The sequence below is a fragment of the Lepidochelys kempii genome, chromosome 5 (genome assembly GCF_965140265.1).
Source record: "Lepidochelys kempii isolate rLepKem1 chromosome 5, rLepKem1.hap2, whole genome shotgun sequence".
In the NCBI taxonomy this organism is placed as follows: Eukaryota; Metazoa; Chordata; order Testudines; family Cheloniidae; genus Lepidochelys; species Lepidochelys kempii.
Genome location: NC_133260.1, coordinates 40,070,643 through 40,091,731, shown reverse-complemented (window position 1 = coordinate 40,091,731; position 21,089 = coordinate 40,070,643). Strand labels below are relative to the sequence as shown.

Here is a 21,089-nt window from a genome sequence, read left to right as displayed (position 1 = left end):
AGAACTCACCCATCAGAAATAACCCCTCCTTATAATGACTGTCATGGTTTTTATGCTGTAAACAGATTACAGTATCATTTGGAGATGAGGGCTAACATATACCCATAGTGATCATTTGTTCCAAAGGCTTCCAAAAGCAATGCGGCTATGAGTCTCTTAATTTTCAGAGAAGCCAAGATACCATCCAATACATACCATGGACAAGGTGGGATTATTACGTACCACGTGTACTAAGGTTATATTCTAATAAAATTAGAAAAGGGAAAAGTAACTCACCACTACTGTGACAGACCTTTCTCCAGTTCTGGTGAAAAATGGTGTTGTGAATGGGTCCCAAATCCTGCTTTTTCAAAGACCTCTAAGAAGAGATGGCAATTCTCTAACTGGAAGGCTAATTCTGGAGGAAGGAGGAATCTTCTGAAGGAAGAGGGAAATAACCTAAAGTGAGAAAAGCACAGCCTGTGAAGAAATATGGAGCTAATGCCTCAGTCCTTCCAGTTTCCCCAACAGGAAGTCAGAAGATAACTATGGGGCTGAAGGTGTGGGACTGGAGAAATGGATAATAGCCCACTTTCTCCTCCACATCAAAAGGAAGTACTTTGACACACCTATACAACACAAGACTCGCTAAGGCTATGGCTACACTACAAGGCTTTTAGGAACATGGCTGTGCCACTACAGGCATGCAGTGTAGCTACTATTTGTCGACTGGAGAGAGCTCTCCTGCCAATAAAAAACTTCCACCCCCTCAGGAGCGGCAGCAGTTTTCTTCACAGCTGTTCACACTGGCACTTTTTGTCGGGGGGCGGGGGGGGCTGTTTTTTTTAAACACTCCTGAAAGACAAAAGTGTTACGGACGAAGTGCCAGTGTAGACAAAGACTAAGAATAATCCTGAACAGTCTTCTTTGCACCTCCTCTAGCATCCTCCTCTCACCCCCTCTGTTCCGCTAATTATCCCTGCCGAGGTGCAGGTACGAGCCCTTATCCTCCATGCTTCCACGGGGGATAAACTCGGTGTACCGTAGCTTGGCAGGAGGGCGAGGGAACCAAGGGGCGAGCACCTCGATGGGGACTTTGGCGATCTCTCGGGACTTTTCACAGGCTGCACATTGGGGTCCCTGGTCCAAGTGTCCCGAGGCCGCTGGGGCCCTGCCGGCCGGGCTGTCCGGAGTCCGGGGCGTTGGCTCACCCTAGGGGCAGCTCCCCCGTTCTGGGCGCTGGCACAGGTGAGTCCCGCTACCCCGGCCACGCACAGTCCCCAGCCCGGCCCGCCCCCGACCCAGGCTCGGCCAGCCCCCGAGGTCCGACCAGCCACCCCTCAGGGCCCGGGGCCCGCGCTCACCGTTGGGTCAGAGCCGCTAGCACGTGACGCGACCCCCGCCTCTTCCGAAGCTCGCGCCACAAGCCGGGACCATTCGGCTGCGGCTGCAGCAGACACGCGCCCCGCTCCCCCCACCGGCGCGTATTACTTACGTCATCCAAAGGCGACAATACGGTCCCGGCTTCCTCCTCCGCTGGGGTGTGTGCGACTAGCGTGCGTGTCTCCGGGGCGCCGCCATGCCGAAAGTCAAGGCGGAGAAGCGGTGCCGGCCGCAGCGCCGCGAGGGCCAGGGCCAGGGCCCAGGTGAGTGCGCGGGCCCGGCGGGGAGAGGCCGGGCTGCGGCCGCAGGTCGCGTTCCCGAGGCCCGTTCGGGCCTGCGGGGAGCTGGCCCAGGGCTGGCGTGTGCCGCTGCTGTCCGGCCCGGGGCGTGGCGGTGCCGGCGACAGGCGCCGGCGGGGACCGCTCGGGGAAAAGGGACCGCAGACCGGGGGGTGGCGGCGGCAAAGGAGCCGAGGCTCCGAGTGCCGCGGGCGGAGACGGTGTGGGGCCGTTACTCGCTCCCTGTGACGCTCTCAGCAGCCCCGCCGCCATCGGAGTCGCCGATAGGGAGGGCTGGAGAGCCGGTCTCTTGGAGGCGCTGCTGTATCCTTCCCGTCTCGGCTGCGGCCTGCGGAATGGAGCTGTGCGCGGGCAGGCAAAGCCCGGCGGGAGCCTTCAGCCGCCTGGCGGCTGCAGTCTGCTCTCCTCGGTGGCCCCGTGTCCCTAGTGCAAGCTGATGAAGGCGCGGACTCTGCTATGGTTCTGCTTGTTTTAAGATCTCCTTAGAACATGCTTCTTCTGCAAGCCCTTTGGCTGATGTCCTCCACTCCTGGCTCGTACTTGTACACGGGCGAGCATGCTGTTGTCACTCCGATTTTATTACTATGCAGCTGTGTAAAAAGACCAGGTCCCTATCCTAAAAGAGTTCCGTCTAAATGCAATAGTGAAAAAAATAGTTGTGGTTTTAGGATCCTGGAAGTAGTGTTGATGTGTAATTTATTGCTTTAACCTGAGTACAGTGTCACCAATAATTTTCTTATTGTTTTACATTTGTTGTTCCCAGTATCACTAATAATGGTATTTCCAGCTACAGTGGTTGATACTGTGGGCTCCCCTGCTTCTGAAATGTCATTAATCCCAAGTGCCAGTCTTTACAATCACAAGGGCATTGTATACTCCAAGGGGATAAGTGTACTACACACAGATCAAAGGAAGGAGAGAGGCAGTGTTGTTATCGTTAATGTCTTAGAATATGACACCTGGAATTGGCCACTGTCAGGAGACAAAAAGAAAAGGAGTACTTGTGGCACCTTAGAGACTAACCAATTTATTTGAGCATAAGCTTTCGTGATATGCTCAAATAAATTGGTTAGTCTCTAAGGTGCCATAAGTACTCCTTTTCTTTTTGCGAATACAGACTAACACGACTGTTACTCTGAAACCTGTCAGGAGACAGGGTCCTGGGCTTGGTGGATTGTGAGGTTGACCCAATATGGCTGTTCTTATGTTTACACTACATAAGTAGTGGCACAATTGTGGCATTGTAGCACTGTAGTGTAGATGCTTCCTACACGGTGGGAAGGGGTTTTTCAGTCAGTGTGGGTAGTTCATCTCTTTGAGAGGCAGCAACTTTCTGTCATTCTACATGTGTCTACAGTGGGGTTAGGTCAACCTGTCACACAGGGCATGAGATATTTCAGAGCCCTGAGCCATGTAGCTCAGGTGTAGACCAGGTGTTAGACTGGTAAAGTGGTCTAGTTACAGTAAAAGAATGTGAATCACTGTTTTAGAAGTATAAAGTTTAGTTTGCTGTACCAAAGTAACTGTGATATTTTTAATGATAGTGATATAACTGGCTTGGTTATACCTTATTTTAGGTATCATGTTCAATACTGGAATTGGCCAGCACATCCTGAAAAATCCCCTCATTGTTAACAACATTATAGAGAAGGTTGGTAATAACTGGACCTAACCAATTAAAATAGCTGTCATAAGAGTTGCATTCAAACGTTCTCTGTCATAAAATCTTTTAAGGCAAATGCTTGTAAACAATTTACAGCACTACTTAAAATTGGATACTGTGTAAGTCTGAGGTGCTTAATCCCCTCCTGGCCTCTTGAAAGGTATGGGAAATGTTAATTCAAGATGTGCATTTGGTGAAAGATTTTCTAAGTGCTTTCTCTTTTCCTTCAGAATGGCCGTGGGTAAAATCCTGGCCCCATTGAAGTCAGTGGCAAAGCTCCCATTGTCTTAAATGGAGCCAAGGTTACACGCAGGGTTTTGTGTGCACACAGAGATGTGATTACCTAATGGCTACGTTTTCAAAAGGTTGCATGCAATTAAAAGTGAAACTGTTGGGCAACTTTGCTTTTGCCTTGAAAACAGGTTCGCCAAATTTGTTAACCATATACAGGATTAGCTCCACTAATGTCTGCACATAGAATTCCTTAGTTAAGATTACTTTGCAATTTTTTTTTTTTTTTTTTGTATTGGTTTCCTACAATCTCATTTATTCTTAGGCTGCCTTACGGCCCACAGATGTTGTCCTTGAAGTAGGACCTGGAACTGGTAACCTGACAGTAAAAATGCTAGAGAAAGTTAAAAAGGTAAGAATGAGTTAGGAAAAATTCATCTTTATTTTTCACTGAACAAACTGCTACTTAGTAGATGAACAGATGAAAAGGTGTCCAACTGCTCTATTCAAATGTGAGGTGGGGGGAATAATGTATCTATTCCTTTCTGGGTGTTCATATCCTTCTCTCTGTACAACTCCACTGACAGAGTAACAACGGTGCTTCTAAAGAGAAGTTAAGAATATTTGATAATTGGATACGCAGTGTAATTGTAATTGACTGCATTAACATTTGTGTGGATCTTTACCATTTTTACAAGGCATTCAACTACTTTTAGGTAAAGAATTGTGCTTTACATGTGTAGTTCTCTTCAATGGCCTTGTTATCCTTCTGAAATTTTAATATAGTCTGATATTTTGGTGATAGAAAATGTGCATATCCTAATGTAAGATTTTTTTTTAAAATGTAACAAAAGCTATTCTTACTCTGAGATAATAGCAAAAAATCTATTCATAGTTCTGATTTAGTTAAAGTTGCAAATATAACTCCTTGTTTTCAGGTAATTGCTTGTGAACTTGACACACGACTTGTGGGTGAACTTCAGAAGAGAGTCCAGGGCACGTAAGTACTAACACTGGAAATAGCTCCACTGCATTTTAGGGGCCTGACCCCTTTAGAAATGTGTATTTCTAAGGTAATAACAGTGCGTTTTCCCACCCCTAGATGCCTAGCAAATAAACTAGAAATAAAGGTTGGAGATGTGTTGAAAACTGACTTACCATTCTTTGATACGTGTGTGGCTAACTTGCCTTATCAGGTAAGGGCAAAGCAAGTGCAGTGGAATAACAGTTTACATGAATTTTTGATGGTACTTGCTCAGAGAGGACATACTAACAGTGTTACTCTTTCCCTAGATTTCTTCACCTTTTGTTTTCAAGCTGTTGCTACATAGACCTTTTTTCAGGTATGTAGATGAGACTCTCTGGATTGCCTAATGCAAAACAAAGGCTAATTTTACAAAACATCTGATTTGGGATTATTGTTAAAGATATCAGCCCAGGAAACCACTAGTCAAGAACTCTCCCTAGCATAGTACTCCCAATGGCCGTTGCCAGTGCCGAAGTATTAAACACCTAGGAAGAATTTGAGACTTGGCATAACCAAGTGCAGCTCCCACTAAAGTAAATAGGAGTTTGCTCCTGCTTACTCTAGAAAGGACAACCCCAGGCCTAAGCAGGGTGTCTTAAGAGTTGTGGAGAAGTAGAGCCGATTTGGACTGTGGGGTTGTGGGGTGTCTCCAGGAAAATCAAAGCAACTGTATGTTTAATATATGGTTGCGTAGCTTGTTTAAGGGCTCTTGCTGATAGTTTAACTTGTTGGCAGTTAGCAGTGATACCATGAACTCGAGTACTGCTGTTGTTGATGCCATTGACTGGATTTGAAGGACTAGTAGGGCTATCTATTTTTACTGGGTGGTTGTTTTTTTGTTTTTTTTTCTAAAATTAGATAAGTTTTGAAATGCAAATAGCTCACTTTTATTCTAGTTTGGCAGTTCTGCAGATTCAGACTTCTTGCTACAGTACTAATCAGTGACATTAGGTACCAGTATGCCTATTAGCAGTCAGGAAACTTGACACGTACAATGCAAGATTGGTGATCAGCACTTCTTTAACTTAGTGAATTACCAAAAAGCAATTAATTTACTATTTTAACAATTTTACTCAGGAAAGTTCATTTCAAAAGAAACCTCTGGCTTTCAGAGGTCCAGAATGAGAGGTGTAAGCAGGTAGAATTATTTCACACAGGTCATACATGTAAGACTGAGACTAAATTCTCTTAATTTCCTTCTGACCACTAGGTACAAATAGCCAAGTTCAGACCGAGGGTAAGGAGGTGCTATAGTGGGTTTGCTGTAGCTGTGCCTAACTTACATCAGGGCTGAGGCTCTCTAATATAAGTGTATGACACATCTCTATGCTTGCCTTTAAAATAAAAAGCCAATAATCTACAAGTAATAGAGCTTCTAGGAATAAATTATTTGCAATATAGCACTCATGTTTTCATTTCTTTAATTCTCAGGTGTGCAATACTTATGTTTCAGAGAGAATTTGCTCTTCGTTTGGTTGCAAAACCAGGAAATAAACTATACTGCAGACTTTCAATTAACACTCAGTTATTAGCCCGTGTGGATCATCTAATGAAAGTAAGTGAAACTACATCTATAACCAATGTAGGAATGTATGTCAGAGTGAGGAGGCTTTCTCAAGTATAGTTACCTACTTTTTAATGGTTAACAGGTTGGAAGGAATAATTTCAAGCCTCCACCCAAAGTTGAATCCAGTGTTGTCAGAATAGAGCCAAAGAACCCTCCACCACCTATTAATTTTCAGGTGAGATTCAAATACTGCAGACCATATACAATAAAATAACAGATTAATAGTGCTGTTCAGTGTTTTGTTCTGTATGCTCTTTCAGGTGGTGTAAAAGCAACACGATACAACTCATGTAACTTACATAAACACTGTTAAAGGATTTTTTTTTTAGACAGTTTAAATAGGCCTAACTCAATCATATCAAAAGACTAGACCAGTGGTTTTCTACCTTTTTTCATTTGTAGACTGCTAAAAAATTTCAAATGGAGGTGTGGACCCCCTTGAAAATCTTAAACATGATCTGCGGACCACAGGTTGAAAATCACTGCACTAGACATTCATTGACTCTCCATTGTACCTCTCCCCTCCTTAAGCAGACTCTCATTGAGTATCTTTCCAACATTATCTGGATGCCCCAACAGCAGTTCAAACTCAACTTTCCTCAAAACCCCTGTTCCTTTCCTAGAAGTGACACAGACCAGGATCGCTGTGGTTAGGTTTGTCTCAGACTGAAAGGTAAAAGCTCCTGGCTAGCAGGTGGTGCTAATACCTAGCTCTTTTGTAGTGCTTTTCATCTATAGACCTTAAAGTGCTTAAAAGACATTTATGGCTGTTGGCAGTATTTAATTGATCAAGAGCAAAGAAGAGTCCTTTAGGACTCGGAGACTATGCGCTCTTGCTGAAGATCAACACTCCAGGGCAATATTACTCTAGACATTTATGTAAAAAAGGGAAACACCTTAATATCATCACCACAGTTTTGCCCAGGTTCAGCCAGATGTTCCTCAGCCATGTGACTTATAGCTATCTAGAGATCTGGGTGATTGTCCAGTTAGCAGTTCGGTAACGTCTGCCTACCTTTGCCAGTGAAGTATTTAGCTTGTCAATTTGTACTCTGTGTTGTGCTATTACTAAGATTTACCTCTTTGTCATTGTGCTGTCATGAAATCAATAGTAGATAGTCTGGCCTGGTTATTAGCAGCTGTATATTGCTTCAGGCAAATGTTGTGGATTTTGTGTTTCAGGAATGGGATGGTCTAGTAAGGATAGCCTTTGTCAGGAAAAACAAGACACTTTCTGCAGCATTTAAGTAAGTTACTTCTATTAGAGGGTTTTTTCAAAGTTTAAGAGTTTATTGAATTGCTTGTTTTGCCTACAAAAATACCCAGCAATCCTCCAGTCTAGTTCTGTAGCAAGCCTTGCTTCAACAACCATATTAATCAGACCATTCAGGCATCCCCATAGTGCAGGGTTGGACAGTTTACACTGTGATCATGGAAATCTTATACAGTGAAACCTTTACATGCCAATTAGGCAGTTGCCTTAAGAGATCATCCAATATGTTCAGTACAGCTGTTGAATATTTATTTTAAAAACCTCTGAACAGCCACTCAAGTCACAACTTGTTTTTTTTAAAAAACAGATTTCACTGTAATTAGATGTCTTGATCAATGGTTGACTGTATTGACTCACTTTCAGATCAAGTGCGGTGCAGCAGCTGCTGGATCAGAATTATCGAATTCACTGTTCTATACATAACATTGTAAGTAGGATGTTTTTCGGTTTTAATGTGTTAAATGTAACATTCCAGGTGAGCTAACTATGAGATGTAAAATTCAACAGAGGCAAGATGGTACAAAAATCTTTCCTCCAGAAGTTAAAACCAAAGAGTACCCTTAGAATAACAGAATATTTAAAATAAACAGAATTCTTAAGATCCTCTAATCTATAATAAAGGTTTACATGAAAATTTAGAAACAAAGGATATATTGAGATTCCATTGATGTCTCCACGGGTGTAATTTACTCTCCTCCCCCCCTGGCCCCACGTTAGGGCTGCTCAGAGCTTGGCATAGTATAAAACCATTGACGCTGCATCTATTTGAAAATATTTCTAGTGACTCATCTGCAGTGAGTTTGAGGTTGTTTACAAAAATCTAGAAACCAGGCCTGCACTGATCCTTTTTTAAATTATTTAACTCTTTTAATAAGATCTGATCCTTAGAAGAGAATGGTTAGTCAGGCTAATTTCAGCTACAGCGATCTGTTATGTATAGAATTGTGCTTAACATGTAAAGAACCTTTTTTTTTTTTTTTTCCAAAATATACAATAGTTCCAAGTTTTAATACTGACTAATGTGACATTCACTATGCTGTACAGTTCTTTAGTCTTCCTAACTTGCATGGTGCTGCATCAAAACTTCCAATTTGCTGTGGGGATACACATTATTCAAAAATAAATTTCTCTTTAGACTTTATGATCTTTTATTTGTGCATACAGAGCCAACCATTGATGTAGAATAAACAGTTTAATTAGGTAGAACCTAAGTAGTCTAATCTAGAAAAATAACTACATTATCTGAAATACTTACCCACCTGGCCATGCCTCCGTGTACTATGAATATAGAGGTAGGCATGGTTCCTGCTTCTTTCTCAGGTGTATACATACCTCCCACCATTCAAAGTAGCTAATGTGGGTTGGGAACTGCCTCCAGGGACTGAGAGGACAGGTTGGGGGGATGGGGCAGATCCTGTCCCCCGCGTGGGGTGGGGAGGGGAATTGCAGGGTGAGTGCAAAGCAGGTTGTTCTGCAGTGGCAGCTCCCATTCTGCAGGGCTGGCAGGCCTCAAGTTCCTGCTCTGGGTACTCTGACCTGGACCCTGGCACATAAGTTGCAACATGGCTCAGGTTTAGCCCAGCTGGGCCAAACCTGAACAAAGGGTGTTGCAACCCTGTGCACCAAGTTGCAATGCCACTCACTCAGATTTGCCACCCCCACCCCTGTCAGGGGCCAGGCCAAACCTGAGCAGTGTTGCAAATCTGGACAGCAGGGGCCAGGTCACAATGCCTGGAGCAGGGAGCCTAGTCCAGCCAGTCACATGGGGCAGGAGCTGCTTCAGCTGGGGGTTTGTGTATCAAAGCGGGACAGTACTGCAAAACCCAGGATTGATGGACAGTCTATGTACCTAGGTGAGAAAACAGCAACCTGAATTTTTTTTTAAAGCATTTTTCATCTGGAATGGTCAGTCACCTTGATGCATAGCAAAGGTTGGGCATGGTGCTTAGATAACTGAAGACTTGTGGAATGCACAAACTTTTAAAAATCATTAATACTGAAGAAATAACTTATCTGTATTGCAACTTACATTGACAGGAAATACCAGAAGATTTCAAAATTGCAGAGAAAATACAGATGGTTCTAAAAAATACAGGTTTCTCTGAAAAACGGGCTCGCTCAATGGATATAGATGACTTCATTAGGTAAACTCATTCTCTCTGTGAATTCCCTTCATACTTCAAACACTGCTCTGTTCTAAAACTGCAGGGACATCTCTAGTATAAAACTAGCAGATTTGCATTGGGTTGGATTGGGGAAAAAGTAGTGATAGCCCAAACACCATCCACTTTAGAAATGAGATGTCGAACTATTGACATGTTATGGATCCAGTGAGGAAATTACTGTAAATATAGGGAAAACTACCTCTTACTACAGTCTTTAACTCTAGTAGTCTAGGATGATTTTAGGTCCAACAATTAATATATATGAAAATAGGGATTCTGAACAGAAGACTGAGTCTGCTGGAAACTTCTAGACTAACAGGAAGTGAAATTTGTGCTGTAGTTAGTTGAAAACTTACTCTAGACCAGGGGTTCTCAACCTTTTTCTTGCTAAGGCCTCCGCCAAATGCTATAAATACGCCAGGGCCTTGGGAGGGGTGGACTCAGGGCTCCAGGACAGAGGGGACCCTTGGGCATGGGCATAGTTTTACTTCTCTGTGGTGGGGGGCAAGAGCTGGTGGGGCTCAAGCCAGCTCCGCACAGCAGGGTCCAAAGAGGGAGCACCACCGCCACCCGCGGACTCACTCAGGAGACCACCCAGCCTGTCTGGGCTGTTGGGGGACACAACCAAAAAATATAATTCAAAGTGGGGACTCAGTTCAAAAAGTTTGAAAACCGCTCAGGGTGCAGGAAGGGAGTAGCTAAGGCTGGGGCAGGCAAACTTTTTGGCCTGAGGGCCTCATCAGGTTTCTGAAATTGTATGGAGGGATGGTTAGGGGGGGCTGTGCCTCCCCAAGCAGCCAGGCATGGCCCGGCTCCCACGCAATGTCTGACCCCCCCTGCTTCTTGCCCCCTGAGGGCCCCCCCGGACTCCTGCCCCATCCAACCCCCCCCCCTTCCCTGATGGCCCCCCCGGGGACCACTGCCCCATCCATCCCCCTACTATTCGTCCCCTGACTGCCCCCAGACCCTTTGCCCCTATCTGCCCCCCCACCACCCTCTTCAACCCCCGCCCCCCTTCCTGACTGCCCCCTGGGGACCCCTGCCCCATCCATCCTGATCGCCCCCCGCCACCCCATCCAACCCCTCCTCTCCTTCCTGACTGCCCCCCGGGGACCCCTGCCCCCATTCAACCGCCCCAACCCCTATCCACAACCCTGCCCAACTCCCCTGCCCTCTATCCAACCTGCCCCCCCACTTATTGCGCTGCCTGGAGCGCCGGTGGCTGGCGGTGCGGCTGCACCAGGACAGGCAGCTATGCCACGCAGCACAGAGCACTGGGTCAGGCCGGGCTCTGCAGCCCTGCTGCCCAGAGCATTGCGCTGCATGGCTGGGGACAAGCCTCCTGGGCCAGGAGCTCAGGGGCTGGGCAGGATGGTCCCACAGGCTGTAGTTTGCCACCTCTGAGCTAAGGGCTGTGTGAAGCGAGGGGTGTAGCTCAGGGTACAGTGCGGGGGTAGCTAGGGGCTGCGTACAGGCAGGGGGGGCGCCCAGCTTCAGCCCCCTTGCTGCTCCTGGCTTGTGGGCGGCAGGGGAGGTTTGCCGGCTTCACCCCTGCGCTGCTCTCAGCTGGGGCAGAAGCGCTGCTGCCAGCTTCAGCGCTGGGGGCACCGGGTTTCAGTTGTGGGCCTCTGCAGCTTCTCTGAAAGGGCTCACGGACTCCCAGACCCCTGGTTGAGAACCGCTGCCCTAGACTCCAATGATCTGAATCTTTTGTGAGGGGCATTATTTATATATCTTTAAACACATCTTTACTACACATGATGATGCCACACACAGGCTGAGGGCAACAAAGCAACACACATTTGAATCAAATTTCTGTTGAAAAGGAGCTTGACAGTTGGATTACATAAGGCTGGGAGAAGTACTTTATCACCAAAGATGAAGATCCTGATCCCTTAATATGAAGAAACAGATTATATGGATTAAACTGCTGTTTACAGCATTCTGGAGTACCTAAATCTCCTTCCATAAATTGCATTATAGGACTATGACAAGTTAGCTTTAATTTTCATCTTCCCTGAAGTCTTCTACATCTCTCCCTTAGAGTTTCTAGCAGCATTAGACACACTACAGGATTCTGAAACTGCAGCTGTTATATTAATGACCATGTGTTCTCTTGTTGCTGGTCATCAAATTAGGCAGTAGAAATCCCATCTCTTAATGTATAGCTTCAGAATATTTTAGACACATTGTTTACTCAAATGTAACACTATGTTAAAGAAGTGGCCTGGAAGGCTTACGTACAAGGAAATACTTGTTTTCCTTTCTATACTGTTGCCTATTCATTGTTTAGGAAATGTGGCCAGCTAATCAGGCATTGAGCTCTTGACTCCAGTGGAGAGGAGCTATACCTAAAAGGGTAGGTTCCTAGGGGCATTAGTCTGCTATAACTAATCACAACTTCTTGGCAGAAGTGACTCAACAGGTCTTGCTGCTGTGACCATCTAAATCAACTGCTGTTCTTTGGCTAGTAAAGGTTCAACTGAGTGGCAGACAAGGTTGCCCTAGCATTACATCTGTCCTGAACTTTCAAAGTTGAGTGCTCACTACTCGTCCTTACTGCAAACCTATTAGCAGCTCTTTGCTGTAATGACTGGAACAGAAAGCCGTATTTTAAGACTTCTTATCCACTCCCTTCATCGAGGTAGTTTTTGAAGTAAGTGTTACTGTGTGAAGTACAAATTCGTGTAAGCTGACCACTTTAATTTTTCAGAGTGCTGCATGGCTTCAATTCAGAAGGCATCCATTTTTCATAAATGGCTGACTAGGGAGCATTTTACATTTTCTGGGAAGAACGGAAATGAGACATGGACCAAGGTGTTCATAGAAGAAGAACTCTCATGTTGAGAGCAATCACCAGCATACAAAGTACATCTGACTGTTTTGCAATAACTGCTCAGAAGTACTTGTTTGAAGACGATAGCTGTAAAGGTGCTGTTACATTTTAAAATTGTAACTGTCAAGACTGAAGCTCTGTACCTTTTTTTCCGCATCAGAGCATTTTTTTAAATGTACCCTATGATATGGAGTGACCCCAAATTAAACCTTTCCCTCCCTGACTTTGCACCTTCTTCTGCCATTACAACATTCAGACCTCTGTTTGTTCGGCCACCACAGAACTATTTGTAGATGCCCATTCCTGGAAGTTTAGAATAAATTAACTTTTTAAAAAGATGAAGTGTGTATTTCTTTGTTTCCTTTCTGCTAGCTACCACCGGCCCTGGCCTATTAGAGAAATTTCTGCTACAATGAGCAGATCACCACAGTATATGTTCTCGATGTTGGGGCAGTTAAACTCTTGCTATCAGGTTGCACAGCCAAGGTGCTCAAGAGAATGGTAGGCTTTAAAAAGACAGAAGAGTTCTTTTGCCTAGTACAGACCTCTTAAACATCCAAACTTGTTTTCAGCTGCAGTTACACCTGTTAACTGCTAGACCCTGAATTGCATTCAGAGGCAGCTAAGAATATACTACCATTTTCACATAAAAATCTTCAGTAACAATGCAGTTTGACTGAAACATTGTATGGTGCCTTTAAGCTTTCTTAAACTGCCTTAACCATACTGTACACTTAGGTATTCCATCTGTTATAGACCTTAAAGTGCTTTACAGGGCTGGGTAAGCAGTATTATCCCATTTCACAGACTTTAACTGAGGAGCATAGGTTAAATGTCAGTGGCAGAGCTGGGAACAGAGATCACCACTGTCCCTACCTCTTTCTTATACAAATAACCCTAAAATGTACATTAACTGCAGTGGCTTTTCACTAAACTGCATACATTAAATACTATAGCCTATGTACATCTAGTCTCAATAGAGATCCATGTACTTTAATATTAATCTCAAACTGTAGGCAGCTGTACAGTACTGAAGAGTGCTATATATCAGAGATTATTACCAGATTACTGCTCTGGGCAAGCAGGAGAGGCTGTTTCTTGCATGATTTTCCCCCTTAAATCTCCCTTTAATTTTTTAATTCTTAACATTGAATATAGGCAGTAGGCTTCTGTTACAATGTTAGCTGCATTATTCTATTTTTGTTAATGAAACTTACTTTTTTGGAACATTTTGTATTTTAATACTCTTGGTATTGTAGGAGCTGGGCACATTTCCTAGTTCTAAAACTTTGGAGTCTTTGCTCATAGTTTGAATTATGGGTTAAGAGCTACAGGGTCACACCATTAACAGTTAAAAACAAAGTAAATGCACTTGTGCAAATTGCCCAGGCTTAGGAGTGGTAGGTAAAGGTAGATCAGCCTAGGAACACTGATTCTATAACACTCTCTTCCTTCTGCCAATGAGGAGTTGGTTGATAGCCTTATGTGCAAAATCTGTAAATGCAACAGCTGGAGCTCTGCAGGCCTGGAACAGCATCTTACAAGGAACAAGCATGTCACTATCATAAGGTTAAAAAAGCAAGCATTGCTTCAGAGTCTAGACAAGAGAGCTTCTATTTACCTTAGGCTAGCATGACAGCCCTCTTCTCCCAGCATGCAAAAAATAAGTTACCCCTTAAGAAGCAATCTCTACAAAACTAGCAAAGCCTAGCTTGACAGACCAATCTGTAGCCTAGGGGTGGGCACATTTTTGGGCCCAAGGGCCACATAAGGATTGCAAAACTGCATGGAGGGCCAGGCAGGGAAGGCTGTGCCTCCCCAAACAGCCTGGATCCAGCCCCCTATCTGACCTATCCAACCCCCCTGTTCCTTGTCCCGACTGCCCCAACCCCTATCCACGCCCCACCCCCTGACAGGCCCCTGGGACTTCCATGCCTATCCAACCCTCCCTGACTGATCCCCAGCCCCTTACCTAACCTCCCACCCCCTTACCATGCTACTCAGAGCAGCAGGAGCTTGCAGCCTGGCCAGAGCCAGCTACACTGCCCTGAGAGGAGCAGCAGGCCAGATCACTGGTGGTGCAGCACACTGAGGCTGTGAGGGAGGGGCCAGGGGCTCAAGGGCCAGGCAAGACAGTCCTGCAGGCCGTAGTTTGCCCACTTCTGTTGTAACCAGTAGCTGACTGGAGTAGCAGCACTGGTCCCATTTTAGGATGGGGGTGTTAGTAAAATTAAGGTTTTATCACACACACTTTGACAGGATTTAGACTATTCTCTAACTTCCCTCAATGCAAGCTGAGACAGCCAACCTTGATTGGTGTGGTATCCTACCCTTTTAAACCCTCAAATCAGCAAGAGTCCTGATTTCCTACTATAAACATCCACTTGCCCCAAGTGTAAGAGTTCCTCACCCGTTGGTGAATGTGTTTGCCACAAAGATATCACTGGCTGTCCATTATAGGAGAATGTTCCTAAGCAGCTACTCTCCCTATTTTCTTTTAAAGGGGAAATACATGACGTGATCATACTTCTTTCCTTTTCATTATTAACCCACGACTCCTTTTGTGATGCAAGGCTAGGGGAGGAGACAAGAACTAGTCTGTGAACAATACTGAAAACATTTAAAAAGAATCTCCCATCAGCAGTGATGAAAGTATAAATAAAAGTAAAATATATTTGACGGGAGTTATTTTAAAAATTGGACATGGATAGAAGCAGGCATATTATATAAATACAGCAGATTCATATTTAAACTAGCTGCACAGTTTCTCATGAAACTTACAGCTATCTGAATAGCATCTACCATTCCTAATTTGCAGTTTGATGCAATAATCCAAAATTAATCACATTTAGATTACACTTTTCAGAGGATCTTAAAGCACTTTATGTATCACAAGACTGTTTACAGGTAGACAAAAGAAAGGTTAAAACAACGAAGAGTCCTTGTGGCACCTTAGAGACTAACATTTATTTGGGCATAAGCTTTCGTGGGCTAGAACCAACTTCATCAGATGCATGGAGTGGAAAATACAGTAGCAGGTATATATATACATGCATATACACACACACAAAAAGATGGGAGTAGCCTTATCAAGTTGGGGGTCAGTCTAACGAGACAATTCAATTAACAGTAGAATACCAAGGGAGGAAAAATGACTTTTGTCATGGTAATGAGTCATTACAGAAACTACATACTGTAATATTGTTACATACTGTTACTCACACCTTCTTGTCAACTGTTTGAAATGGGCCACAAGGACTCCTCGTTGTTTTTGCTGATACAGACTAACACGGCTACTACTGTGAAAAAAGAAAGGCTGTGACTTGCTAAAGGAACACCACCCATGTTATCTTGACTTCTTGTATATAAATCCTCTACATAATATGGCTCAAGCCTAGAGGAAAAGTGAGATTTAGACTTATCAATTCAGATCATTTTAATGAAAGCTTTTGATTTAACAGGGAATGCTTTTAACTTGCATCATCAGTTACTATGAACAGAAACACTTTAGCTACTTTTACTTAGTTATCTAATAAAATTTCCTCTTAATTTTTGATGGATTGCATTCTTAGATGAATGCAGTGAAAGATCAGTACCTTTTGATATAGCTGTTTAAGGACTGAAGTCAGTGAAACCCAATACCAGCCTGTTTTATTACAATAAAAACATCCATTCTAGCACCATGTGCGTTTTAAGTATGATTTTTTAAAAAAATCATATACATCTAATTTCAGTAGATGTGATCACAAAGTAAATTCCTTCCCAAAGCAAATGTGAGTTACATAGAAGTAAATTCTCATCTCTAATTGATGTTTCATTGTTTAATTTATTAAACACATTGTGTAAAATCTACATTGCTTTTTCAGCTTTCATGTTTACAGATAGGAGCTTTTTACCATGATGCAACAAGGGTCTCCCGTAGCCTACCTTCCTATGGGAGTTACAAACATTAAATACTGAGAATCTCTGGCTCATTTAGCTCTCTTTTCATTGCCTTCCCTTTACTTCCTTTCAGTCCCAGCATAAACGGGATTGTGTTCCAAAAACCAAGTTTAAAACCATTCCTAGGGTCTGCTGATATTAACTCCTGGAATCTGTCCTGGAAACAGGGAGAACTCAGAGAGGGCTACAGTTGTTTGACAAAGTTCTTACATAAAAGGTTGGGTTTTTTTCTTTTGGACAGTGACTTGCAAAAATAACTCAAGTGCCACCACCTAAAAAGTGCTGGATACGTATGGTGCTATTTGTGAGACTTCAAGTACCTGTGGGTTTTGTATAGTGTTATGTAGAGTTTGTGCAGCCTATTATGCAAATCCCAAACGATAAAGCTTCACCCCACTTTTCAGCTGCTGGCACTGTACAAAGGGAAAAATATGCATTAGCTACTTTCTTTAAAGCAACAGTAGTACTCCATACAAACTATCTGCAAACTACAGTTAATGCACGTGTAAGTTGTCATGCATCAGAAGCCAAATTTTTAATAGTATGTGAAAAGTTATTTTGTTTATGCTATTCACTGGATCCCTGAACTTTTATAGTCCTCCTACCCATACGTAGAGATCAGATTGCACCTTTATTCTAGACAGTATTTATCACACTTATACACATACTGTATATCTGTATTATTCTAACATACAACTCTCCTCCATGTTACCTTTTATTATACATCAACTAATTTATATTGTTCTTTACAAAGAAAATGTTAGCATTATATAACCATTTTTTATGGTAGTCAAATAAATCATGATTCCAGATTTCTACGAGGATGGAATGTCCAGCTGTTTGGCCACTCTAACAGCTCTTTTAGTTCCTGTTCAATGATATGGTACATCCTGTGAAATGAACTAGTCACCAAAAAAAAAAAAAAAAACACTCACACTTTAAAGATGTACACACAATAAAAGTAACTTACATTGACAAATAAGGAATGTCATTTATTAAGGCTGTGCTTCAGAAAGGACATTTAGGGTCAAGTCGCCTTCATCAAGGCACAGAATGGGAAGAGGTTAGCACAGCTGTCTCTAGAAGAGAAGTTATGTACAATCACTGATGAGGTGTGCATGCAGGCAAACACAATTTAAAACTGCACAGCTGGTCTTTGAAACAAAATTGAACATAGTTAAAAGGAAATAGTGAAGTGTTTAAAGTCCACAGTTTTACTTCATTATTAAAAAAAATGGCAAAGATTTCCAAAACATAAAATTCACAATTTGAATAAATGAAACATTTTAAACAAAGTGCTTCACAGCTCTGAACCCTACATGGTTGTGCTGTGCTGTCTGGTCTAGAAGCATTCTGGAGACATCATTGAAGTGTTTCACACAAAACTGAAAACGTCATTCAGGTGAAGGAGAAACTGGACATTTCCACAGACACTTCAAAAGTTTTTACGCTTTCAAGTAGTTGAGTTCTTACAGCCACAATCTCATAACAACTGTATGTTACAGTAGTAAGGGTTCGGAGGGTCCATTAGCAGCAGAGGCCCATTTCAAAGGGCACGTGGTCTCTTCGGATTGATCTGTTTACTGGCCTGTTCCTCCTCTTGTAGAGCTGCCCGAAAAGATTTCACTTTATCTTTAAAAAAAAGAAAGAAAGAAAGAAATGCCACTGTGCTCATGTTCAGTGGGTGTTTTGTAGATAAGTCTTGAGGTTGCAAGTATTTCACCAGCAAGGAGCACAAGGTTGTAGCATTCCTCCATACATGTGAGCAGAGGCTACAGACAACAAGGAGCCAGGGAAGATAATGGACGTTTGAGTACATAAGCTCAAGCGTAATATTCCTATATAAACAAGTTTCTTAGCAACCTGCTCCCCTCTTAGGCTTTACTCCTGTTTCTACGAAACTTCACAGTAGCACATTCAATGCAGAGTATGCTTCCCATGCACTCCCTGTCCTTATCATTTATACACACCTATACGCACCAAATCTCCAATTGAGCTGTGCAGGATTACATCTCTAACATGTTTCTACATATTAATGCAACTTCCAGTGCTAACTTTAAAATCTCTAGAATTGGATTTGAAACCATTCTTTATACTGACATGACTGATTTAAACATCTAAATGCAAACAATGCCTTCCAGAATCCACTGTTTTCCTGTAACACAGGAACTGATTTTTGTGACTGCAGTTACACAAGAAATGGAGAATTCCTCCATATTTATTTATTTCACTGCAAAACTCCAGAGAATTAAAGAATACTGAGAAACGGGCTGGAAGAGAAGAGTGTCTACAGGTAATTCTGTCACTGTCTTCCTTTTTGCACCCTGCAACACAATAATCCAGTTAGTTACACAGCTCCATCTCCCGAGAAACAAGGAGATCAGACTGTCAAGTTGGGATCAGTATAGGGAAACTATATAAAATTCCCAAATCTCTGAGCAATAAACAAGAGTTGGAATACCCATCACCATGACCAATACTCTCCAAGGGGGGGAATGGGAGAAGTACAATCACTGGCAATAATTTTGTTTTCCCTCTCTTTTTCCCCACCCTACAAAGAATTCATAGACAGCAAGTGTACCAGTCAGTATGAATAGAGGCAAGTGTTTATTCTAAATAGCTATGCTTGCAGCACCTTATTTCAAAGGCAGCCTGTAATGATTTTGAAAGAGAGTGGAGTTGCCCAAATTGCTGCTTTACCACAGCCACGGCCAACGTCTACCAACTTGTCTTCCTCAGAGGAAGCAATCCTCTAGCTAATGGGCTCACAGGTGGCACAAGGAAAGTATAACATTCTTTTGACAGATCTGTTTGAGTTACACTTAACCCAACATACAGTGTTAGAGCAGGAGCATTAAATATATAACTCGTGGGACACATGCAATAAATGCATTCATGTGGCCTGCTGGACATACTCAGATTGCAGTGCAAAATCTAAAACTTTTTTCATTTTTTAGAGGAACTTCCCAACATTATGGTTTCAAAGAAACCCTATATATCCAAAACCAATTCACCCTCCTTACTCTCACTGGAGTGAGCAATCATGCTGTGAGCAGTGGCTCTAGATTAGATACAGTCTGAAGAGACAATCAGGGGCACTGAGAAGAATCTGCATTCTGATGTGATTGAAAGAGAGATTGAAAACAATCTGCAGAGATGAAGGCTTCTGAGCTGAGGACATATTGGTAAGCAAGAGCTGTTCAAAACTGGACCCAGAGCTAAACTCTAGTGGGAAGACCTAGAAGGGTGACAATGTAAGAGAAGCAGTCTCCCCAGCCTCTGTTCCGCAGCTGGGAAATAAAGCAGCAGTTGAGAATTAACTGGCAGACTATTTATTTCTCTCTGCCTTATTTTCCCTTTTCCTGCAATTCCGTTGAGACTCTTTCCTTCCTTTGTTGTTTTGGATGGACTAGGACAGAGAGATAGACAAAGAGAAAAAAGCTGGAAGACTGAGCCTGGGTTCCATACTTCCAGGATCCAGGGGGGCAAAGTGAAGAATTTTTCCTCTATACTGGTACAGACAGATTATTTGCTTCCTTGATCCAGTGTAATGGAGCTATAGTGCTCTCTGTATTGAATTTAGGTTGTAGGATGGAGGAAGAGAAAATTCATAACAATGTTCAGTTATAGCTCATTATTGTTAGTTAGTCCCTTTGATGTATAAGAACCCACAGCTAGTAATGCACACATAAATAAGGGTCTATTTAAATCACAGAGAAATCACACATTTTTCACGGGTTGGTCATGGCATACATAGCAAGTTTCACAGATGTGTAACACATTTGTGAAATTTGCTATTTATGCCCTGCCCAACAAATGAAAAATGTATGATTCCTCCGCAGCGTTTCTCAAACTGGGGGACCCGACCCAAAAAAAGAGTGTGACGTTACACTCCATATTCTTTATGAAAATATGCTTATGATATGGATGTGACATAACTGAGATATACTTCATGCAAGATGGCTCATGTAAGATATCATTGGAAAGGTTATGATTTACTGAATGTGATTATCCAATTTGTATGCATGTATCATTTCTGTATCTAAAGTTAGGAATATGGACTATGTAACAATTACAGCTGGAAGATACCCACCAGACAACAGGCCATCAAATCTGATGGGCCATCAGGAAGAAACAATGAGACTGAAGATTCTAATCTCTCTCCTTCCTGGAACTAGCTGTGACACTACTAGGTCAGGTGGTTCTGCCACCTGGTACTAAACACCACCTTGGACTTCTAGTAATTTTCCACTCACAGGAAGAGAAGGTCAAGTTTGGGAAACAAAAGGCTTCCCGCCTTATGTAAACTGTATTTAAGGCTGGGAGGCAAGGCATTCCAGACTCTCCTCCATGGCCTAACCAAGGAGGAGGACTGCTGAAAGAACCTGAACGGACAAAAGAGACTACCTGAAGGGAAAGGCAGGGGTGAGTCCAGACTGAGACAGGGGTCCAGTCTTTAAGAAGAAATAACTAGAACTCTGACCTACAGAAACTCTGCATTCTGCCTAATTCAACATTTAGGGTGAGAAATTATTTTTTGTAACCTGTTTCTTTAGTGAATCAAACTCAGTTTGCGTGTTTTATTTGCTCAGTAATCTGCTTTGTTCTGTTTGCTATCCCTTTAACCACTTAAAATCTGCCTTCTAGAGTTAATAAATTTTGTTTTCTTTATATTAAACCCAGTTTCTGTCATTTCTAACTCGGGGCAAAATGGGGGGGGAGGT

At 43.0% G+C, this 21,089-nt stretch overlaps 3 protein-coding genes across 13 annotated transcripts in view; 1 reads left to right on the top strand and 2 right to left on the bottom strand.

The window, feature by feature from the left end:
* The window catches only part of IPO11 (importin 11), a 297,819-nt gene extending 296,363 nt beyond the window's left edge, over nt 1-1,456 (bottom strand). For all 4 annotated transcript variants that reach the window (XR_012158885.1, XM_073344033.1, XM_073344034.1 and 1 more), the window contains exons 1-2: nt 1,344-1,456; nt 277-438 (exon numbers count right to left, since the gene is read on the bottom strand). The gene's annotated coding sequence lies outside the window, so the exon portion shown is untranslated. The remainder of the gene's footprint in view (nt 1-276; nt 439-1,343) is intronic.
* A 27-nt stretch (nt 1,457-1,483) lies between these two features.
* On the top strand, nt 1,484-21,024 carry DIMT1 (DIM1 rRNA methyltransferase and ribosome maturation factor). 4 transcript variants are annotated; one of them, XM_073344042.1, is made up of 12 exons: nt 1,484-1,625; nt 3,239-3,312; nt 3,881-3,967; nt 4,494-4,555; nt 4,658-4,751; nt 4,849-4,898; nt 6,014-6,137; nt 6,232-6,324; nt 7,332-7,396; nt 7,786-7,849; nt 9,460-9,566; nt 12,301-12,761. In XM_073344042.1, exons 1-12 carry the CDS (start codon nt 1,559-1,561, stop codon nt 12,341-12,343), a joined length of 930 nt encoding a protein of 309 aa, XP_073200143.1. In that variant the 5' UTR covers nt 1,484-1,558; the 3' UTR covers nt 12,344-12,761. The 4 variants fall into 4 exon arrangements, 3 of the variants coding, with proteins under 3 accessions (XP_073200143.1, XP_073200144.1, XP_073200145.1); XM_073344044.1 differs by lacking the exons at nt 1,484-1,625; nt 12,301-12,761 and adding exons at nt 1,649-2,268; nt 19,323-21,024; XR_012158887.1 differs by lacking the exon at nt 7,786-7,849.
* KIF2A (kinesin family member 2A) overlaps nt 16,230-21,089 on the bottom strand; it is a 92,472-nt gene continuing 87,612 nt past the window's right edge. For 4 of the 5 annotated variants that reach the window (XM_073344036.1, XM_073344039.1, XM_073344038.1 and 1 more), the window contains one exon: nt 16,230-17,997. In XM_073344036.1, the coding sequence (XP_073200137.1) occupies nt 17,912-17,997 (86 nt within the window). In that variant the 3' untranslated portion in view covers nt 16,230-17,911. The remainder of the gene's footprint in view (nt 17,998-21,089) is intronic. The other variant, XR_012158886.1, reaches the window with a different exon arrangement.

Coding starts and splice junctions, on each gene's coding strand:
- DIMT1 (XM_073344044.1), top strand. CDS start 2,151: ATGCTTCTTCTGCAAGCCCTTTGGCTGATGTCCTCCACTCCTGGCTCG. Junction 4,752..4,848: donor TGGCTAACTTGCCTTATCAG/GTAAGGGCAAAG, acceptor CTCTTTCCCTAG/ATTTCTTCACCTTTTGTTTT. Junction 7,397..7,785: donor ACACTTTCTGCAGCATTTAA/GTAAGTTACTTC, acceptor ACTCACTTTCAG/ATCAAGTGCGGTGCAGCAGC.